This window comes from Phyllostomus hastatus, unplaced genomic scaffold (assembly GCF_019186645.2).
Source record: "Phyllostomus hastatus isolate PE091 unplaced genomic scaffold, TTU_PhHast_1.1 phas_scaffold_93, whole genome shotgun sequence".
Lineage (NCBI taxonomy): Eukaryota > Metazoa > Chordata > Mammalia > Chiroptera > Phyllostomidae > Phyllostomus > Phyllostomus hastatus.
In genome coordinates this window covers 15,937,847-15,957,217 of record NW_025334042.1, presented here as the reverse complement: position 1 = coordinate 15,957,217, position 19,371 = coordinate 15,937,847, and the positions used below count along the sequence as shown (strand labels likewise).

Here is a 19,371-nt window from a genome sequence, read left to right as displayed (position 1 = left end):
AAAAAAAAATGGCCCAAGTGAAAGAACAGATCAAAGCTCAAGAGAAAATACAACTAAGCAACAAAGAGATAGCCAACCTATCAGATGCACAGTTCAAAACACTGGTAATCAGGAGGTTCACAGAATTGGTTGACTATTGTCACAAATAGAGGAAAAAGTGAAGGCTATGAAAAGTGAAATTAAAGAAAATGTACAGGGCACCAACAGTGAAGGGAAGGAAACAGGGACTCAAATCAATGGTTTGGAGCAGAAGGAAGAAAGAATTATTCAGCCAGAACAGAATGAAGAAACAAGAATTCAAAAAAATGAGGAGAGGCTTAGGAACCTCCAGGACATCTTTAAATGTTCCAACATCTGAATTGTAGGGGTACCAGAAGGAGAAGAGGAAGAGTAACAAGTGGAAAAGTTATTTGAACAAATAATGAAGGAGAGCTTCCCCAATCTGGCAAAGGAAATAGACTTCCAGGAAGTCCAGGGAGCTCAGAGAGTCCCAAACAAGTTGGACCCAAAGAGGAACTCACCAAGGCACATCATAATTACATTACCTAAGATTAAAGGTAAGGAGAGAATCTTAAAAGCAGCAAGAGAAAAGGAGACAGTTATCTACAATGGAGTTCCCATTAGACTGTCAGCTGATTTCTCAAAAGAAACCTTGCAAGCAAGAAGGGGCTGGAAAGAACTATTCCAAGTCATGAAAGGCAAGGACCTACATCTAAGATTACTCTATCCAGCAAAGCTATCACTTAGAATGGAAGGGCAGATAAAGTGCTTCCCAGAGAAGGTCAAGTCAAAGGAGTTCATCATCACCAAGCCCTTATTATATGAAATGTTAAAGGGGCTTATCTATGAAAAAGAAGATAAAAAATATGAACAGAAAAATAACAACAAACTCACAGCTATTAACAACCAAACCTAAAAAAAAAACAAACTAAACAAATAACTAGAACAGGAACAGAACCACAGAAATGGAGATCACATAGAGGGTTATCAGCAGGGGAGTGGGACAGGGAGAGAGGGGGAAAGGGTACAGAGTATAAATAGCATAAATGGTAGGTAGAAAATAGACAGGGGGAGGTTAAGAATAGTATGGGAAATGTAGAAGCCAAAGAACTTATATATATGATCCATGGACATGAACTAAGGCAGGGAATGCAGGTGGGAGGGGGTATGTAGGGCGGGGGGAAATGGGACAACTGTAATAGCATCATCAATAAAATATATTTTTAAAAGAAATTTCCCAGAATTCCCAGGGCTGAGGCACCTCCCCAGAAGTGTATGCCTTGCTCTACTTTTTTTTTTTTTTTTAAATCCTAGCCCCTGTCTATGAGAAGTTCTTCTAGGGCAGTCATTTTTAATTTTTTGTACACCATGAACTCCTTTGAAAATCTAAAGGAAGTTCTAAGCCCCATAAAAATGACTTGGGATTTTGTATATGAGGTCTGTTCAGAAAAAGTCCAACCATTGTTAATATAACAAGAATGGTTTGTGTGACGTTGATGCCTGGCAGCCAAGGAGAATGGACTGGAATGCGCATGCATAAACAATGACAACATCACTGTACCAGTCAGTGGGGGTGATAGACACTGTCGAGTGAGCATGTGTACTGTGTGGCCGTTGCATTCAAAATGAGCGAGTAGAGCAACGAATCTGCATCACATTTTGCATTAAGCTTGAACATTCCCTGTGGAAACTATTCAGATGATTCAGAAGGCCACAACTAAAGGCAACTGGTGATTGGCAGTTTTGTCACAACAATGTGCCTACTCATACATGCATCTCACGCAGAGATTTTTACCAAAACATGAAATCACCCAGGTGGCTCATTAACCCTATAGCCCAGATTTGGTGCCCTGCAACTTCTGGCTTTTTCCAAAACTAAAATCACCTTTGAAAGGGAAGAGATTTCAGTCAGACTGTCGATGAGATTCAAGAAAATCCAGTGGGACAGCTGATGGTGACTGGGAAAACAGTGTGAGGTCCCAAGGTGCCTACATTGAAGGGGACTGGGGCACCATTGTCCTATGTACAGTGTTTCTTGTATTGTCTTCAATAAATGTCTCTAGTTCTCATAGTGTGTGGCTGGATACTTTCTGGACAGACTCTCGTATACTTTTCAGGGAGTTCACAGGCCACCTAGAGCCATTACGTGCCACAAATCCAGGTCAATTATCACTGTAATAAGGGTTTACTGAACTACTAGCAGTGTGACTCAGGCAAGTTGTCTAACCTGTCTGGGCTGTAGCTCCTTGCCTACCCCAGCGCCCACCCCGTTAAGTTATCATGAGGATTAAATGAGGTGATACATGAAAAGCCATTGTGCCTGGCAGGTGGTGAGCATTCAATAAATGTTAGCTGTCATTACATCTCTTCTGCGATAATTCATAGTGGCATTTGGGAATATTTTTCATCTTCTATGTGAGAAATACAATGTCAGACAACTAGTAAAAGAGGAAGCTAGTGTTGATTCATTTTAGAGAAACAGGCTGGTGATGGTGGGACTCAGGAGCAGTACCTGAAGAGCATTTCCACAAAAAGGGTCTCTTCTTCCTCATCTTCAAGAAGGAGAAAAGGGCCATACTGAATGCCATGCACTTTCTATACCGATGTTTTATCTGATGTATCCCGTACATCATTATCCTTATTTTCTATATAAAGAAGCTGAGACTCAGAAAGGTAAAGTAACTTGTCTTAAGTCACACAGCTACTAAGTGGTGGAACAAGGGTGCCAGAGCCAAGTCCAGTCCCCAAACTAGTGTTACCTCCACTGCATTTGGGTGACACATGAGTGAGCAGGAAATTGCTGAGCCAAGCCAAGGACAGGGTCACTGGGCCACATCCTTCTTTGGGAAGCCCTTTATCTGTGCTGCTGGGCAGACAAGGTTGCGTCTCTGGCAGGCCACTCAGTGGCCTTCTACAAGCTCAGGCTGGGGATGGGAGTGCAACTATTGCCGAACACCTCAGCCTTGACCCGTGCCCAGTCCACCTGCCCTTGCCACACAAAGTAGGGTCCTGGCCCACAAAGGCCACAAAGTGTGTGCGGAGGGCAGCAGGGTGGGTGGAATTCCGGGGACAGCCTGTTCTGCCCCTTCTTCGAGGGTCCAGGCACAAACCCTTGGCCCCTAACCGACCCTGGGAAGCTTCTTGTCTTTATCTGTGACTTCCAATAACTCCTCCCTGGTACTTTCCTTCCTTTCTGATTGTTAATTACAATGTCTTGTCTACATTTGTTGAAAAACAAAAGTGGGGGGTAGGAGGGGGAAGAAGAAAGAGTAAATTTCCAGTAATTGTTTCACTGCTGCAGCTCCTTTTGCTTGCAAAGCTGTTTGCCCCCATCCTTTTGCCTGAGCTCCTGCCCCTCCCTCTTTCCCTTCCTTCCAATCTCTCTCTTTCCAGCTGCCTCCCTCCTCCCTCCAAAGATAAACACTCACATGAAAACTGCAGAGCTATCACTTACTGCTTCCTGAGGATGATTTCCCGCTGAGCCTCTGGCTGTACACACACTGGGCAATGTGAGGGGCGGGGGCTGGGGAGCAGGTGGAGGTGGGACAATGGGGGGTGATGTTGCCATATGGGAGAGAACAGATCCTGGGGTGGAAGATTCAGAGACACAGGTGACATGAGCCACTAAAATGCAGTCTTCAGAGGGATGGAAATGGCCTTGGGTCTGTGTGGAGAGAACAGAGTCCAGAACTAGGGGGGCCCGGTCTAGTGGAGTCACCTCCTGTGTGGGTCAAAGGCATGGAGGATGAAACAAACAGAGAAGCCTCATAAGGCTCCTCACTGAAAAAGATATCCACAGGCTAGCAACTGAGATCCCAAAGAGAGGGGGAGAGAGAATAGAACTGTCTGGAAAATCAAAGTAAAGCACATTTTGTATCATCAGAGCTCATCATGACAGATTTCTTGAACTCCGCCCCCCGTTCCTGGGTAATAGGAACATCTCTTCCTCTAATGAGGTGGATGTCATGGGCTCCTGGATGGCGTCAGGATGGAGGCTGGCCATCAAAAAGAACAAACCTTGATTAGAAGCTTGGAACTTTCAGCCCCATTCCCCATCCTACAGGAAGAGAGTGGGCTTGAGATTAATTTAATAATCAAGCGTATGCGATGAAGCCTCCATAAAAATACCTGAAGTATGGGGTTCAGAGATCTTCTGGGTTGGCGCACACATCCACACGCCAGGAGTGTGGTGCACCCCAGCTCCTCGGGGACAGGAGCTTCGTGACCCTTCCCGACCTCACCCTGGGTGTCTACCTCTTTGTCTGGCTGTGCAGTTGTGTCCTTCATAATAAATTACTACATGTAAGTGGATGTCTCCCTGAGCTGTGTGAGCCATTCCAGCAAATTATTGAAACTGAGGAGGACTTTGTGGCCACGTTGGACAGAAGTGTGTGCACCCTGAGGACTAATTGCTTGTGACTGGCACCTAAAGTGAGAACAATCCTGTGGGACTGAGTCCTTCAAACTGTGGGGTCTGACACTAACTTCAGGTGCTTGGTGTCAGAATTGAATTAAATGATCAGATACCCAGTTGGTGTCTGGGGAGCTGAAAAATTGGTGGGTGTTGGGGGGAGACCCTCCACACTTAGTGCCAGAAGTTTTGTGAGCAGAGAAACAGCTTTTCTAAAGGAGGCTTTAAGAAAACTGCAAGATTAAAAATACCCCTTCCCACGGGGATGGCCGGTGGCGGCGGCCGCACTGGAGTACACTCAAGGCTGCTGAGCTGTTTAAAGTAGTTAGAACGGCAAATTTGATGTTTAATGAAAGTAATACAAAATGAATTAGCGAACTCAAAAACATCCCCTCCCTGAAGGGATAAACAAAACGTGCCCTATTAGCGCAGTGGCCTAGGAGCCAGTTACGCACAGGAACGTGACAGGACATAAGTTACGTGCAGGTGAGCCTCAAAGATATCAAAGCAGTGTGGCTTGTGAGACAGGCAACCTCTCTGGGCCTCACAGAGGATAAGGAAGCCCAGCCTTTCTCCCCCCAGGGGCACCTCAAGGACCAAATGATGAACTGGGGTGAAAGCGCCCCGAGAAGCAGGAAGCTCTGCCGACACAAGATGTTCCCCCACAACACGACCCACGCCAGGGGTTACCCTATGGGCTGGAGGGAGGGAGGAGCTGAGTGACTTTCAGTCTCTCTCTCTCCCTCCCCCTCCCCTTGCCCTCTCCCACGCACACACTTCACTGGAAGCGTGGAGCCGTGGGGGAAAGAATGCAGTCTCCCTGAAGTTCAACACTGCCCCTTCCCCACCCCGCATCCAGCCTCTCCTCTCTCTCCAGATTCTCAGCCCAGACCTCCAAATGAAGCCTGGGAGAACTGGCAGGGGAAGGGCCAGAGCGGTAGTCTGACCGATTTTCTGATGTTTTTAGCCAACCCCCCCCCCCCCGCGCCACCTCTCTCCAGTTCTGCTTTAGTAAAAATGAAGGCAGACATGGAAGAGTGGGATTCCAAGCTGATTTAGAGAGTGGGAAACACAAACACACATAAAGTGTTAAACACAGGCCCGTCCTGTGCTCAGCACTTCACCGGGAGGGCTCATTTAATTCCCACACAACACCCCCAATAGTAGATCCTACTGTCCCACTTTGCAGGAGAGAGAACCCAGGCCATAAGAGGTAAATTCCCACATCTAGTGAGGGAGGAGCCTGGATTTTAATGCTTGCAGCCTGGCTCCTCCCTGACCCTGGCACACTGGTCTTTTGCTGAACTTTCCCTCTAACTGGATTGGGGGAAGGCAGGAAAAATCCCAATCCTCTCCCACAGAGCCTCAGCCAGTGATCTGCTTCCCGGATGAGGAGGGCGGCCCCGCAGCCCAAAGCAAAGCCAGCCCCAAGGCTACCGTCCCTCCAGCCTCCTCGCAGCTCCCCAACAGCCCAGACTCCCTGGCCCTCCGGACTGGAGGTGCTTCCTAGGGAAACTCAGGTGAGTGTCACTCCCTCTCAGGGAAGAAGGAATGCGGCTTGAAAGCAACTGCTTTTCCTACATGATCCTCAGATGTTCCCAGAGATGAATTAGAGGGGTGTGCATGTGTTGCACATATTTGTTTGTGTGCGTCTCACACTCAGAGCCCAAATTGCAAAACAGAGCAAGAGCCTCCTGAGAAAGGCCGCGTGAAAGGGCTGCGGTGTGAAGCGCCAGGAGTAAGTGCAGGCTTGAGCTGGCCCACCAGAGGCTGGAGAAGGGTGGGCCTGGCCCCACCAGGAGGAGGTCTGCTTGGGCACAAACACTTCTGGTCTCTCCCACCCTGAGGCCCCTTAACAAAGTGTCTCTGCTCTTGGGTCAAAGCTGACAAGTGAGCTCTGTACTATTTGCTCACAGTCTGAATGTGTATCTTCCCTTTCTTGCCTCTTCACTCCTAGAATCTTCTCCCAAAGCCTCCTGGTCCCAGTGACCTGCTACCTGGGGGACACAAAGCTGTCACCTAAGTCTCCTTTCTCTTCTAACCCTCTCTTCTCCCCGCCAGGCATTTTCCTAATGTCAGTCACAGGCAGCATGGAGTCCGGCCCCTCCAAGGGGGTCACTGCGGAGCCTGACTATGACATTGGAGAGATCCACAACTGGACTGAGCTGTTTAACTTCTTCAATCACACTTTTTCTGAGTGCCACATTGAGCTCAGCGAAAGCACCAAGCGAGTGGTCCTCTTTGTCCTCTACCTGGCCATCTTCGTGGTCGGGCTGGTGGAGAACCTCCTGGTGATCTGTGTCAACTGGCGCTACTCCAGCCGGGCAGGGCTGCTGAGCCTCTACATCCTCAACATGGCCATAGCGGACCTGGGCATCGTCCTGTCTCTGCCAGTGTGGATGCTGGAGGTCACGCTGGACTACACCTGGCTCTGGGGCAGCTTCTCCTGCCGCTTCACCCACTACTTCTACTTTGCCAACATGTACAGCAGCATCTTCTTCCTGGTGTGCCTCAGCATTGACCGCTACATTACCCTTACCAATGCCTCTCCCTCCTGGCAGCGCCACCAGCACCGAGTGCGGCGGGCGGTGTGTGCAGGCGTCTGGGTGCTCTCAGCCATCATCCCGCTGCCCGAGGTGGCCCACATCCAGCTTGTGGAGAGCTCTGAGCCCATGTGCCTCTTCATGGCACCTTTCGAGACCTTCAGCACATGGGCCCTGGTGGTGACTCTGTCTGCCACCATCCTGGGCTTCCTGCTGCCTTTTGCTCTCATTGCAGTCTTCAACGTGCTGACGGCCTGCCGGCTCAGGCGTGCGGCCCGGCCTGAGGGCCGGCGCCACTGTCTGCTGATGTGCGTCTACATCACAGTCTTTGCCGTATGTTGGCTTCCCTACCACACGACCCTGCTGCTGCTCACATTGTACGGGACCCACATCTCCCTCCACTGCTACCTGGTTCACCTGCTCTACTTCTTTTATGACGTCATTGACTGCTTCTCCATGCTACACTGCGTCATCAACCCCATCCTTTACAACTTTCTCAGCCCGAGCTTCAGGGGCCGGCTGCTGAGCGCTGTGGTCCATTACCTTCCCAAGGTCCAGGCTGGGGCAGGCAGACGCGCTTCCTCTTCCTCCTCCTCCACACAGCACTCCATCGTCATCACCAAGGAGGGTGCCCAGCCCACCACAGCAGGCCCCCACCACCATCCCAGCCTGGACTGCCAGGCACCGAGTACTTCACCCATCTCCACTGCTCAGTCTCTTACATCCAGCTGAGGTAGAGTTCAGTCTCCTCCCTCTGTGAAGTGGAAAGCTGGAATTGTAGGTGAGAGATTTGGGGGGAGCAGGGGAAAGGGTCAAAGCATCATGCATGGTCAGTTTTGAATTTATCTTGTGTCTTGAGGTGGGGAGAAGGAGAGGGATGGGGGAGATAAAGAACAGGTCCTTGGTGTTGTACTGGTTGTCTCAGGCCTTGTGTCTAAGGCAGACACACAGCAGGGAAAAGGAGAAATAAAGTAATAGAGACAGCCACAACTCTGCATCTCCGAAAAATCTGCTCTTACAGCTGGGGCTGGGGAAACAGCCAAGGCAAAAGGGATGTGCCGCAGAAAAGGCACTCACTGCAGAAATCACCCTGGCCCAGAAAGAGTGAGCTCTGCAGGGACCTCACAAAACTTTCCTTTTGTGTTTGTGTGCTTGTTGATCTGCCAGCACTGCATGCAAGCTGTGGGGACAAGAGGCCAGAGGCCAAGGAACCAGGAGGTCTCAGCAGGACACAGCGCATCCTCACTGCTGCGATAAACGGAGGGGGCGGGGAAGCAGGGACAGGCGAAGCCAGGGTCTGAGCAGGCACCAGCAGCAGGGTTGTCAGGGAGGTTCTCCACCCCCTTCCACCATCCAGGAAACTCTCCATTTCCTTGCTAATACTCTCCCCATCACTTGTCCAGCTCCCCTCCCCCCAGAGCAGAGAAACCACCCCAGTCACTGCTGCTCATTAGCCCATCTCCCTCCAGCTTTGGATGGAGGACATTTCGGATCTAGGTGAGATGCTGTCAGAAATCCGACTCGTCCCTCCCTTTCTCCCCAGATCTTCACAGCACAAAGCAAGGGACACAGACCCTGGGAGCAGGCAGCAACAAGCACTGACAGAAGCTGTCCCTTAGCCTTTATTTCCTGCACAGGACGGGGAAGTGGGAATCTCCCACCTCTGCGACAGGGCAGAGCTCTGGTGTTCTTCGATCAGTTCTCACCCTCATACTTCTTTCTGGCCTAGGCTTTTTTACAATTTATTTGTCCAGCAACTTATTTCTATAAACACTTGTCCTAGAGATAGGAAAAGAAGTCCTCTTGTTGACCTCAAGTAGGTCTTCTGGAAAGGCTCATTTATCAGTTTGGGAAACTAGGACCATGACCATGAAGAACTCTGACTGAAGTAAAAGCCTAAGAACAGGTTCAAGTCCTTAGCCTCTTAACCCTGCCTGTGGAGACAGAAGGGCTTGTGGACAGAACCACTGAGAGCCTCTGTCCTGCTCAGTGCTCCATGTCTGGAATGTTTAACTTGGAATAACTCATCAACCTGGAGCGCTGTCTCCTCTGCTCTTAGAAAACTGAAACTGGCCCTGGCTGGCGTAGCTCACTGGATTGAGCGCGGGCTGCAAACCAAAGTGTTGCAGGTTCGATTCCCAGTCAGGGCACATGCCAGGGTTGCAGGCCACGGCCCCCAACAACCGCACATTCATGTTTCTCTCTTTCTCCCTCCCCTCTCTAAAAATAAATAAATAAATCTTTAAAAAAAGAAAGAAAGCTGAAACTGTTCACCAGCTGCATTAAACACGCGCTCCAATGGTGTACACTCCCATCTCTCAGAAGCATGGGGGGAAATCTTTATCCACAGCCCCCTTTACACCAGGCCCAGCCTCAAAGGGTCTTAAGCTACAAACAGCTGCTCGGTGAAATACAGCTGAAGGCTTTTCAACTAGGAGAGTCCAAGCTGGGGTTGCAGTACGGACTCGCCAATATAGGAAATATTATTACAATACACATTACACCTTCTTCCCTTATGCCAATGTGAAAACCAAGCAAAAATCTGAAGCCCATGCCGTCACCTCCTGACCTATGCTCCCGAGTTCCCTAAAGGAAATTCAATTTTGTACCTCTGTCACCTCCCAGGTTACCTCAGAGTCCACTTCCCCAAGACTGTGCTCTTCTCATGGACTTCACTCTGGCAACCAGCTACGACCCTGTTCGCACACTCCCTTAGGGCCTTGGGAGGGCAGGGAACAGCCGTGCTGCCCACAGCCAGGCTGCTCGGCTCAGCCTTTCTGAGCGGGCACAGGGTCCAGGCCCAGGCAGCACACTGAGACCAAATGGACCACATCCTACCTCGACTTCGAGAGGCTTGTCTCCTTCTCTGTGGAGGCACATTTGTTATCAACCTCAGAAAAGGATGCCAAACCTCTGCCTCTGTCCGATCCGCCTCTCCCCGCTCCAACGTGCCACGTCACATTGAGTTCCATGGCACTGTCAAGACAATCTGTGGCCAAATCTCAAGGCCAACTAGACATTAGTAGAGTTCCACTTTGCTCTCTGGACCAACAGAAGACCCCCCTCAGACATGTTCCCCCCCCCAAAAGGTAGGATCATTTACTTAATTTCCCACTAAAAACAGGACATCGAGTTAACCCTGGGGAATTCCAGCTACAGGAAAGTGTGCTTGCTACCTAAAGAACCCCGCGGAGGAGCGAGCACAGCTACTGCCCGGGCCGCGGCCCCCACGCTCTGAACTCAGGGACGTGCATGACCACGGTGAAAGGAAAAGAACTCCCATTTCCAATTTCCTTTTTTTATTCTAAATAAAAACCACACTTTGTGCTGAACAATGGAATATAAAAGAATCAGATGTACAACGATTTTAGACATCTACTATTTGGGAAAAAAAGTTTACAAAATATACAAAACTTTACAGCAATAGATAGTAAACACTTAAATATTAGGAGGTCAGTACTTATTAATTTAATGGAAGGAGTCAGACAGCGATAGCTCTTCTCCATTTCGTGAGAGACTTCAGCTAGTGGCGTTGGAGGGGCGGGTGGACTGGAGAGGGAAGGGGTGTCAAAGAAACACTGAAACCCAAACAGCCTCATTTCCATCCTGATGTCAGGTTTACAACGAGCAACCACACTGAAATGAACACTGTTGCCCCTCTTCCTGACACAGTCAGCACAGGGTTTAGGAAAAAGGCCGTGTAGCAACTCCTAGACGGGCATAGACTTCTCCACATGGCCCACCCCCATGCCAGTAAAATCAGTGTGCGTCTATAAAGGGACTGGAATTCACTTTCACAGTTGTGTAGCCTGGGAATATAGGGCACAGCAGGAGGCCAGAAGAGGAAGAAAAATCATCAGTAGCAAAACCCGACTGGGGAGGTATTTAAGCCTAAAGGCTTATCCTGGAGACAACAGGGTGATGACAGGTCAGCAGAGAAGTGAAAACAAACTGTTACCCATTTTCTGGTTCTTAGGGGTCACCTGGGCCACAGCCCCATCCCCACCTCCTTTCTTCCCAACTGACCTTGAACTACAAACTCCATGGAGTCTTAAAATTCAGAACCAAATATGAGGGTACAGCAGGGCTTCTGGGCGGGTGCGGTGGCAGCAGGAGCCAGCAGGGGTCACAGAGGAGCCAGGACAGGACCCCCTCCTCTAGGCCCCAGCAGCTCTGCTCTCTGTCCCCGTGTGCCACTCGAGGGCCACCCTCTTCCCCTAGGAAATAGGTTGAGAATAGCCTCACGCTTGGTTTAATGTCCTACAATTGCCATCTTGAAATGCTTAGTAATTTTTAAACAAAGGGCTCTGCCAATTATGTAGCCAGCTGGAGTACAGAACAAGAGAAAGGAGGAAAAGGGAGAAGAAAAGACATTCAAGGGTCAAACTGCATCTTGGAACAGTACAGCAGGAAACAGCGCTAAACTGGGTTCTGGGGCAGAGGGCGCAGCAACATCAAATGAACAGACGTTTACCAAAGAAAAAACTCAAAATAAAATCAATACCTTCCACTAGGTATCCTAGAGTGCCCTTTGCCACAACGTAGGGTTTCAAGTAAAACAGTTCAGAACAGGGTGAGCCAGAGGCAGAGGCAGCAAACAGAGGTCCCAAAGAGAGGGAAGTTCGGGTGTGAACCGCAGGGGACACAGAGGAGCAGGGTCTGGTCAATGAGCCTTGCGAGCCGCTGACCCTGCTCCACGTCTGACTGCGACCAGCCGGACCACCCGATCAGCCTCTTGGCCTCAGGAGGATCAGGGGGAGCAGTTTCTTTGTTTAGTTTCAGGGCAAAGTTTCAAGGATTTGCTTTTTGGTTTACTGGCAAAAAGGGAATACTTCACAGTTTCAGGTTAAATATACAGACTACCCAGCATCCAGGATGCCCTCTGTTAAGGGAAAGGGTTTCTCCAGGATCTTAACCCTGGCTAGGTTCCAGTACCACCTCTCTCAAATCTGGTCATTAAAAAAATCAGTCCTACCCTGACTGGTGCAGCTCAGTGGATTGACGGTGGGCTGCGAACCAAAGGGTCACTAGTTCGATTCCCAGTCAGGACACATGCCTGGGTTGCGGGCCAGGTCCCCAATACAGGGCACTCAAGAGGTAACAGTGATGTTTCTCTCCCTCTCTTTCTCCTTCTCTTCCCCTCTGTCTAAAAATGAATAAATAAAATCTTTTAAAAAAATACTAAAAAAAAAAAAAAAATCAGTCCTTACCAACAGCCTGGGAGGGATCACTCAGGCTTGAAAAGCTTAGCAGACACTCGACCCTCATCTTTTACATATTTTCCTTCTTAAATTTCTAATGGTCAGTGTGAGAAAGAGAGAAGCCAGCCAGGGATGGAAAGTCTCAGCACTGCTTTCCTGACAAGTATGTCTGAAGAAGATTTAACAAGCTGGGTTTAGATGGTGAAGGTGCCACTCGTACAAATCCCTTTATGTAACGGCCACCGCACCAGAGAGCCACACACTCAACTCAGAGGCTTTATAAGCTTAGGGCTGGGGAGAGAGGCAGCAGGTCCACCAAAGACAGAGCTTTGGTTTGCCTGTATATCTTAATGCAGCTTTCCGAGTTTAGGAGCAATGAGAAAATGTGCAAAAAGGTCCTTCATGTGACTGGATCCGCTCAGCCCAGGCCCCAATCTCCCCATCACAGGGTGGAAGGAGGACGAAAGGCCTAGGAATTTCACAAGCCCCAGCTTCCTAGAGCATACGTCCATTGCCTGAAAGGTCCTCTGGGTCTATTCTGGAAGAGCCTATCTGGAGAGAAAGGAGAGAATTTGCTTATTTAAAGGCATGACACGTTCTCTCCCAGTTCTGGCCTATTTCCCAAATCTCTGGCCGGGACTGTCCCCTGGAACATGGCTCCTTGCTGGAGAGAAACTCATTTTCCTGAAGTCTCTTATCCAAAAGAGATGCTGGGTAATATGCATACAAAAATAAAAATAAATAAATATTAACGTCAAAAAAGGCTTTGTGAGTTCATTAAAACCACTTGCTTGTGAAACAGCCCCGGGTGCTGCTGAGTCCCACGAGGGGCAGTGTCAGGGCCCAGGCCGGGGCCTCCCACAGCACGCCTGAGCGGTGAGGTAGTATGAGGTACTGAGGTGAGCCAGTGAGGATGCGAGACAAAGGGCCCTCTCACTCAAGCCTTCTTTGGGCAAGACCCCCTCAAAAGTCAACTAAGAACAAAACAGCTTGGGCTGGGCAGAAACGTTTCCCAGACACCTAGGGAGGGCCTGAACTAGGGGCCAACAAATAGAGCCCCCTGGTGGCAATGCAAAGACAGATCAGGATAAATTCCAGCAGGTCAAAAGTTAGCTGCCAAAGCTCCTGCCCAGCTGCACAAAGTAAACAACAGGTTACCCAGATGGGCCAGAGACACATTCCACCACACACCACCAGTCACTCGGTCCCTTTAATCCTGTAGGGCTCCCAGTCCATCACTCCACCTCACGGGGTCTTCTCATCTACGCTACAGGTCAAACACACATGTAGGTGGGAGACAGGGCGTAAATTAAGGCAAGGCTGCTGCTGTCAGAGACATCCCCACCTCTCCACCAGAAAACTCAAGGTTGACAGAGGTGAGATAACAGATGACTATGTCAAATGGTTCCCTGTCCTCTTTGCCCCACAGGGAAGGCCTGACGTCCTGGGCCGTCACTCCATAAAATCATGTTTCTTTGGAATTGAGAAGAGAAACCTCCCTTCCTGTCCATCCAGGCTGACACTGAAGGACCTCTTCTGGCTGGCAAGGAATCATCCCAAAGCTTTCTGGTCTAAACAGAAAGCCTAGTCCCCAGTTTGGATCTAGCTTCCACAAGACTTTACTCTCCAACCAGCAGATAGACTAGAGCTGTGGAATAAGCAGGCACCTCTATCCCTGATGCCTTTTCCCTGCTGAAGCTTGGGACCGGAACCTGGAGTGGGCTGCCCTCTGACTAGTCTTTTCTGAATGAACACATTGCCAAAATCTCTCACAGTCAGTTGTCTCAGTGGGAGATCTGGCGGTTACACCCACAGCGAAAACCTCTCTCCACCTCCTCTATTCGGTGAGGCTGTTGGTTGGATTCCTAGCAGCATACGACTCGCAAGGCTGGAGAAGGGGATCTAGCTGACACCAACCGCCTGATGAGATCCCAAGACCGGCCTCAAAAGAACCGAAAACACAGCCCTTCGTGGGCAAGAATGGGAAAGGAGGTAAACATGATAGGGCCATTGCTTCTCAAAAACATGTGCTATTTCTTCTTTTTTCTTCTTTAAACACAAGACAGGGCAGAATTCCTACCAAGGCAAAGTTGTAACTTCAGTTGGGGTGGGAGCAACAGCCATTAGAAAATTAATGTCCTGGCTGCCACCTGGGAGCTCTCCTTGGCTCTGCTGCGACCCAGTCAGCTGTCCGGGTTCTTTTCCGCCTCTTTGGAATGGATAATGTACATGAAGGTCTGCTCAATGGTGAAGTCAGGCGGAAGGCTGCCTTTGTGCACGCCGACGTGCTTGCTCATGAGGTTAAGGGTGGAGCTGTAGTGGCCACAGACTGTGCAGCGATACATGAGGGCCCCTGAATGTGTCTTCAGGTGGCACTTGATAGTTGAGCGGCCTCGGAAGAACTTGTGGCACACCTTACACTGGTACGGCTTCTCGCCTGTGTGGATCCGCCGGTGGTAGTTAAACTCGCTTGTGTGGGCAAACCTCTTGCCACAGACTTTGCAGCTATATTTGCTGTTCCCAGGTTGGCCCTGTAGAGCCAGCTCCTCGCTCAGGAGTTCCTCCGCTGGCAGCTTCCGCTTCTGGAGAGCTGACTGCTGTATCCCAAAGCCAGGCCGCGGATCAAGGCCACTGTTGCATTTGTGCTGGCTGACGTGGTAGCGATAGGCAGCCTCTGACTTGAAGCTCTGGCTACACAAGTGGCAGCGGAAGAGGGTGTCTTCCAGGCTCTGGTGCACAGCCATGTGCTTCTCTAGGAGATGCCAGTCCACAAAGCTGTTTGCACAGACGGAGCAGGAGAAGACTGAAATGCCGAGATGGGAGAGCATGTGCCACATGAGGCTGCAGAGGTTGAGGTGGCGCTGGTCACAGACACTGCAGGCCTGGCCTTTCACGTTTAGGTGGTCGAGGATGTGGCCCCGGACCATGTGGAAATCTTTGGCCAATGCCTTCCCACAGGCAGCACACTTCAATTCTGCAGAGCCAGCCCCTGAAAACAAACTCAGCTTCCCAGGCAGGGGATCATTGGGGTGGACAATGATGTTGTTCTCAAATATTCCATCCCGTCGGTGGAGGGTCAGCTGCCACTGGGTAAAGAATTTAGTTTCACACATGTCGCAGGAGAAGAGGAAAATACCAATGTGAGACAGAACATGGGTCACCCGGGAGTTTCGGTCCTGGAAGTGGGTCTCACATACCTTACAGTTGCCTGTCAACAGGTCCACGTGGTCTCGAGCATGCTGTCGAATCAGTTGAATGTTGGGCTCTAGAACTTTCTTGCACACCTGGCAGGGCATGGCCTTATTCTCTCGGTTGTCATTCTCTCCAAAGGTCAGCTCATCCTCACTGTCGTCACTCAATTCAATCACCTCCTCCGCTGTCCCTATGTCCTCAGTGGGGTCTTCAAATTGCAAGTCATCATCCCCCAGGTCCTCCAGCTGGAGCTCATCTATCTGCTCAAAGGCTGGATCTTTGGAGTGGTCGCTGTTGCTCAGACAGGAGTTGGTCCCAGTGGTAATGTCTACTGCATTGTCAGGGGAGAAGAAGCTGTTTTTACTGAAGTCTCCATTGCTCTGAAGTTTGTATGGCTGGCAGGAGCTCGTGCTGGTTTGGATGCCCATGCTGACAGTGCCTAGGACTGGCTGGGTCACCACATTAGGTACAGACGTGAAAGGAGCAGGGTTACCACGGTCTTCCGTCTTTGATGGCAGCGGCTGCTGTGGCAGAGGCAGGCCATGGTTAGTGTCACTGGTAACATTTCTCTCTTCTTCTTTATAGTTTCCTCCAGCATCGCTAGGTAAGACATAGTTTCTTTCAGGACCAAAGTGCTCCCCACTGCCCCGGAGTTCTCCAAGGGGATGGGCAGGTTCTGCTGAGCTATAACTCAGCGTGCCAGAGTGGCTCTCACTGGTGCTGGTCAGGGGGTTGGCCACGGCCGTGCTCTCCAGGTCAGGAAAGGTGGAATGACAGGCCCGGAGGAGGTCCTCCATACCCAGACGCTCGGCTACCTCGTAGATAACCCCAACATTGATCAGGTCCGTGAAAAGCTCCGACGTGTAGACAAAGCTCAGAATCTTCTCAAAGTTGGCAGGGGTGATAAAGTCTACCACATAGGTCCTGGCAGCATCAAGCCCAGTATTTAGGAAGAGGTTTTGGAAGTAGCCAGCTGCACAGGCCAGCACAGCTTTGTGGGCCGGGAAGGAGCGACTCCCCACCACAATGGTGACGTCGCACATGGTCTCTGAGAGCCGACACTTGTTGAGTTCCTTCAGCAGGTTGTTGGGGTGGTTGGTACTTTGCAGTTTGATCCTCATGCCCATCTTAGCAGCTCCTACGAAGTTGCCTCCTTACCAGCACGGTTAATCTGTGAACTGCAAAAGGAAAAAATGGATGGCCAAACACATCCCTGCAAGCAAGGCACTCTGCAGGAGAAAACAGCACCAGTCTGAGAATTTCAAAGCCCAAGGTAGGGAGCGGAGTGAATAGACACGGAGAGCTGCTCCATTCTGCTGAGAGCAAGGACAGCAAAATAACAGAACAATGACCTTTCCCCCTGCACATAACCAAAAAGAGTTGTCATGACAAAAGCCAAAACCACTGAAAAAAACCTGACAGCTCAGTCTTTAAGATTCAGTAAGAAAGGCTATAGGCCTGGTTGGACAGAAGCTAGTGCCTTATAGCCAAGCCAGAGGTATCCTCACAGATGCTATCTTATACCTCATTTCCGGAACAAATGTCCCAAATCTTTCTCATGTTAATTCCCTAATTTCCTCCTATCTTATTGGGTACACTCTCTTCCTTACAATGTCATGTCATATGCTTATTTGAACACAATTAATCAAAGCTAAGAAAAAGATAAGGATGCTCCTTCCACCTTTTAGTTTTTTAGCACTGCTGTGTCCTTTCAGATCCTAGATAAATCTCTTCCTCATTTTTGAGTTCCTATCTTTTCCTACCTGTACTACCTGCCTAGTCTCTTGTCTCCACAACCCAGAGCCACTCCGATACTACTCTAGCGCATTCTCTGCGAACTGTGATGAAGTAAAAATACTTCAGAACCCAACGGAGTAAAAGCAAAGTAGAACACAAGTGTGGTACTTAATAATGCTTAAATATGCTTTATTTCTATATACCACCCTTTCCGGGATTTATACTAATGTCGACCAGAACTAAGAGATATACCTGTTGCCATAAGAAGACATCTACGGTAATTGTATAGGTAAGACTCCTAAAAAGCTTGCTCAATACTACTTTCCCCCCTTTGAATCTTGAATGCCCAAGGAAGAGAAGACCAGTAACATTCTTCTGTCTCACTTTTCGTCCTGCGCAACACAGTCCCCTGCACCTCACCACACATTCTACTAACTCCCAACTTTTGCCGGGGCCCAGAAAGCTTCTGAGCATTGTTTAGGTGCCAGCCAAGCAGCTCCCAGGCCCTGGTGGCCACGCATCAACGGTCAGCAGGTCGGGGCTCTAGGAAGCCTGACTAGGGGCCCGAGAGGGACAGATTCGCAACTTCCAAGAAGGTACCCCAACAATCCCGTGGTGCCGCAGTCTTCCCTCTGGAGGTCGAATCCGAGAGGAAGGGCGTTGGATCGGGCTAGGGCACTCCATCTGGGCGGCACCGAGCACTTTGGTCTCTCCCCAAAGAGCCGCGATTCCACGGACGAACTCCGGGAGGGACGGAGGCACGCAGGGCGCAGGGCCGCCCGGAGGCCAGGGATGGGCAGCGGGGTCAGGCAGGGTCGACGCGCGGTCCGGGAGGTTGGGTCCCGCCGAAGGGAGCGGGCAGGAGGGAGCCCAGTGAGAGCGAGAAAGGCCAGGACAGGGGTCGGGCCTCGGCCAAGGACAGCCCTCGGCCGGGCCGCGCTTACCCGACTCCGCTGGGCCTGAGTACCATCGCCACAGCCACCTCACACAAAGGCCCCGGCCCGCCGTGCCCGGCCCGACAAGGAGGCGGCGCCGCCGGCCACGGCCAGACTCTCCATCCGCTGCGCTGCTCGCAGTGCCGGCCCGGGCCGTCCCCGCTGCCCGGCCCGCAGCGCCCCCCGCCGTCCCGGAGGAGGCAGCGCCCCCCCGCCGCTCGACCGCAGCGCCCCCCCATGGTGGGACCTGGAGCGAGGTGGGCGGGGCGCAAAGCCACAGAACCAACAAGCTGGCAGCTGGTCCCAACGAGGCCAGGAATCCCCGTCGCGGAGCTGCCTCAATTTATGCCCTGGCCCTGGGCCTGCCCCGTGTGAGCTGTTGTGGGGGCGTTTCCAATCCCCTCCACCCCCCAAGTCTGGCTTTTCGAAAGCACTAATCCACCAGGTGGAGGACCACTCCTTCCTCCCGCTGGTACCTGGAGAAGCAGAAAAACCCCTATCCCACTCGAAGCTCTTATCGCCTCCGCTGTTCTATGGCTCTCCCTCCTCAATACATAGGAATCTCTCAAGCTCCAGGACCCTTCTGTTTCAGCCTCTCTCCTGTCTCATCCTACCACTGCCCGGTGATAGGCAGCCAGGCCTAAACTCTCATACAGGGATACAGTAGGGCTTAGTATTTCCTGGATGGATGAGTGGAAAGAGGGGGACACACAGGATGATGCCAGCTGATCTAAGCCAGTTTGGCTGGTTAACAATCATCAGTTATTTCGATGAATTTGGGAGATTGTGTGTCCCCTTTTCCACTCTCACTAACTGGTGGTAGATTATGCTGAAAGCAAACATTCTACTAAATGCTGCCAAACATGTAATATTTATTAGCACGGGGATACAAAAACTGCCATACAACCTGTTCTTGTAGTTTGGGAGCAGGCAATCCAGTCAGCTCTCTGGTGAAAGGATCAGCTGGAGACTGATACATGTTGCAAGGCAGGCCCGACCCCTGCAGCTGAGGCCACCAAGTGCTCCTGAAGTGGAATATCTTACAACCAACAAACTCCAAACCTCCAGCATGACTCTGAAGCATTAGGCTGCAAGACTTGCAAGAGTCCTGGACCTGTTCAATCTTTCTAACCAACTGCATTAACCATCTGTTAAAGACAGACAGACAGACAGACAGACAGACAGACAACAGACGCCAAATGGAGTCACTTGTGCTAAGTCCACATTAACAACCAAAACATAATACCTAACCGAACTGCAGTTTCAGCCTCTCCCAGGAATGTAATCCTAACCGGTCAGTCTGGAATTTCCCGGTCAGCACTCGTGAGGCAATCTGCCTGATAGTCCGCTGC

General features: G+C 50.5%; 3 protein-coding genes across 6 annotated transcripts in view; 1 reads left to right on the top strand and 2 right to left on the bottom strand.

Annotated features, from left to right (window-relative positions):
• The window catches only part of LOC123812755 (retinol dehydrogenase 16-like), a 27,917-nt gene extending 8,755 nt beyond the window's left edge, over positions 1–19,162 (bottom strand). Inside the window, 1 exon segment of the mRNA XM_045829593.1 lies at positions 18,927–19,162. Coding sequence (XP_045685549.1) covers positions 18,927–19,160 — 234 coding nt within the window. The 5' untranslated portion in view covers positions 19,161–19,162.
• ZBTB39 (zinc finger and BTB domain containing 39) overlaps positions 1–19,371 on the bottom strand; it is a 23,092-nt gene extending 3,721 nt beyond the window's left edge. Inside the window, exons 1-2 of one of the 4 annotated variants that reach the window (XR_006784624.1) lie at positions 19,266–19,371; positions 14,236–16,525 (exon numbers count right to left, since the gene is read on the bottom strand). Coding sequence is in view for 1 of the 4 variants with exons in the window: in XM_045829592.1 (XP_045685548.1) it covers positions 14,339–16,474 (2,136 nt within the window). In the remaining 3 variants the exon portion in view is untranslated. Of the gene's footprint in view, positions 1–12,060; positions 16,526–18,028; positions 18,226–18,926; positions 19,056–19,265 lie in introns of those variants that run through there. The other 3 variants (XR_006784625.1, XR_006784623.1, XM_045829592.1) reach the window with 3 other exon arrangements.
• GPR182 (G protein-coupled receptor 182) lies at positions 5,754–7,944 on the top strand. Its single transcript, XM_045829594.1, has 2 exons — positions 5,754–5,931; positions 6,473–7,944. The coding sequence occupies exon 2, from the start codon at positions 6,484–6,486 to the stop codon at positions 7,684–7,686; it is 1,203 nt and encodes a 400-aa protein (XP_045685550.1). The 5' UTR covers positions 5,754–5,931; positions 6,473–6,483; the 3' UTR covers positions 7,687–7,944.

Bases quoted from the DNA above. Each gene is read 5' to 3' on its own strand.
- GPR182 (XM_045829594.1), top strand. From the start codon at position 6,484: ATGTCAGTCACAGGCAGCATGGAGTCCGGCCCCTCCAAGGGGGTCACT.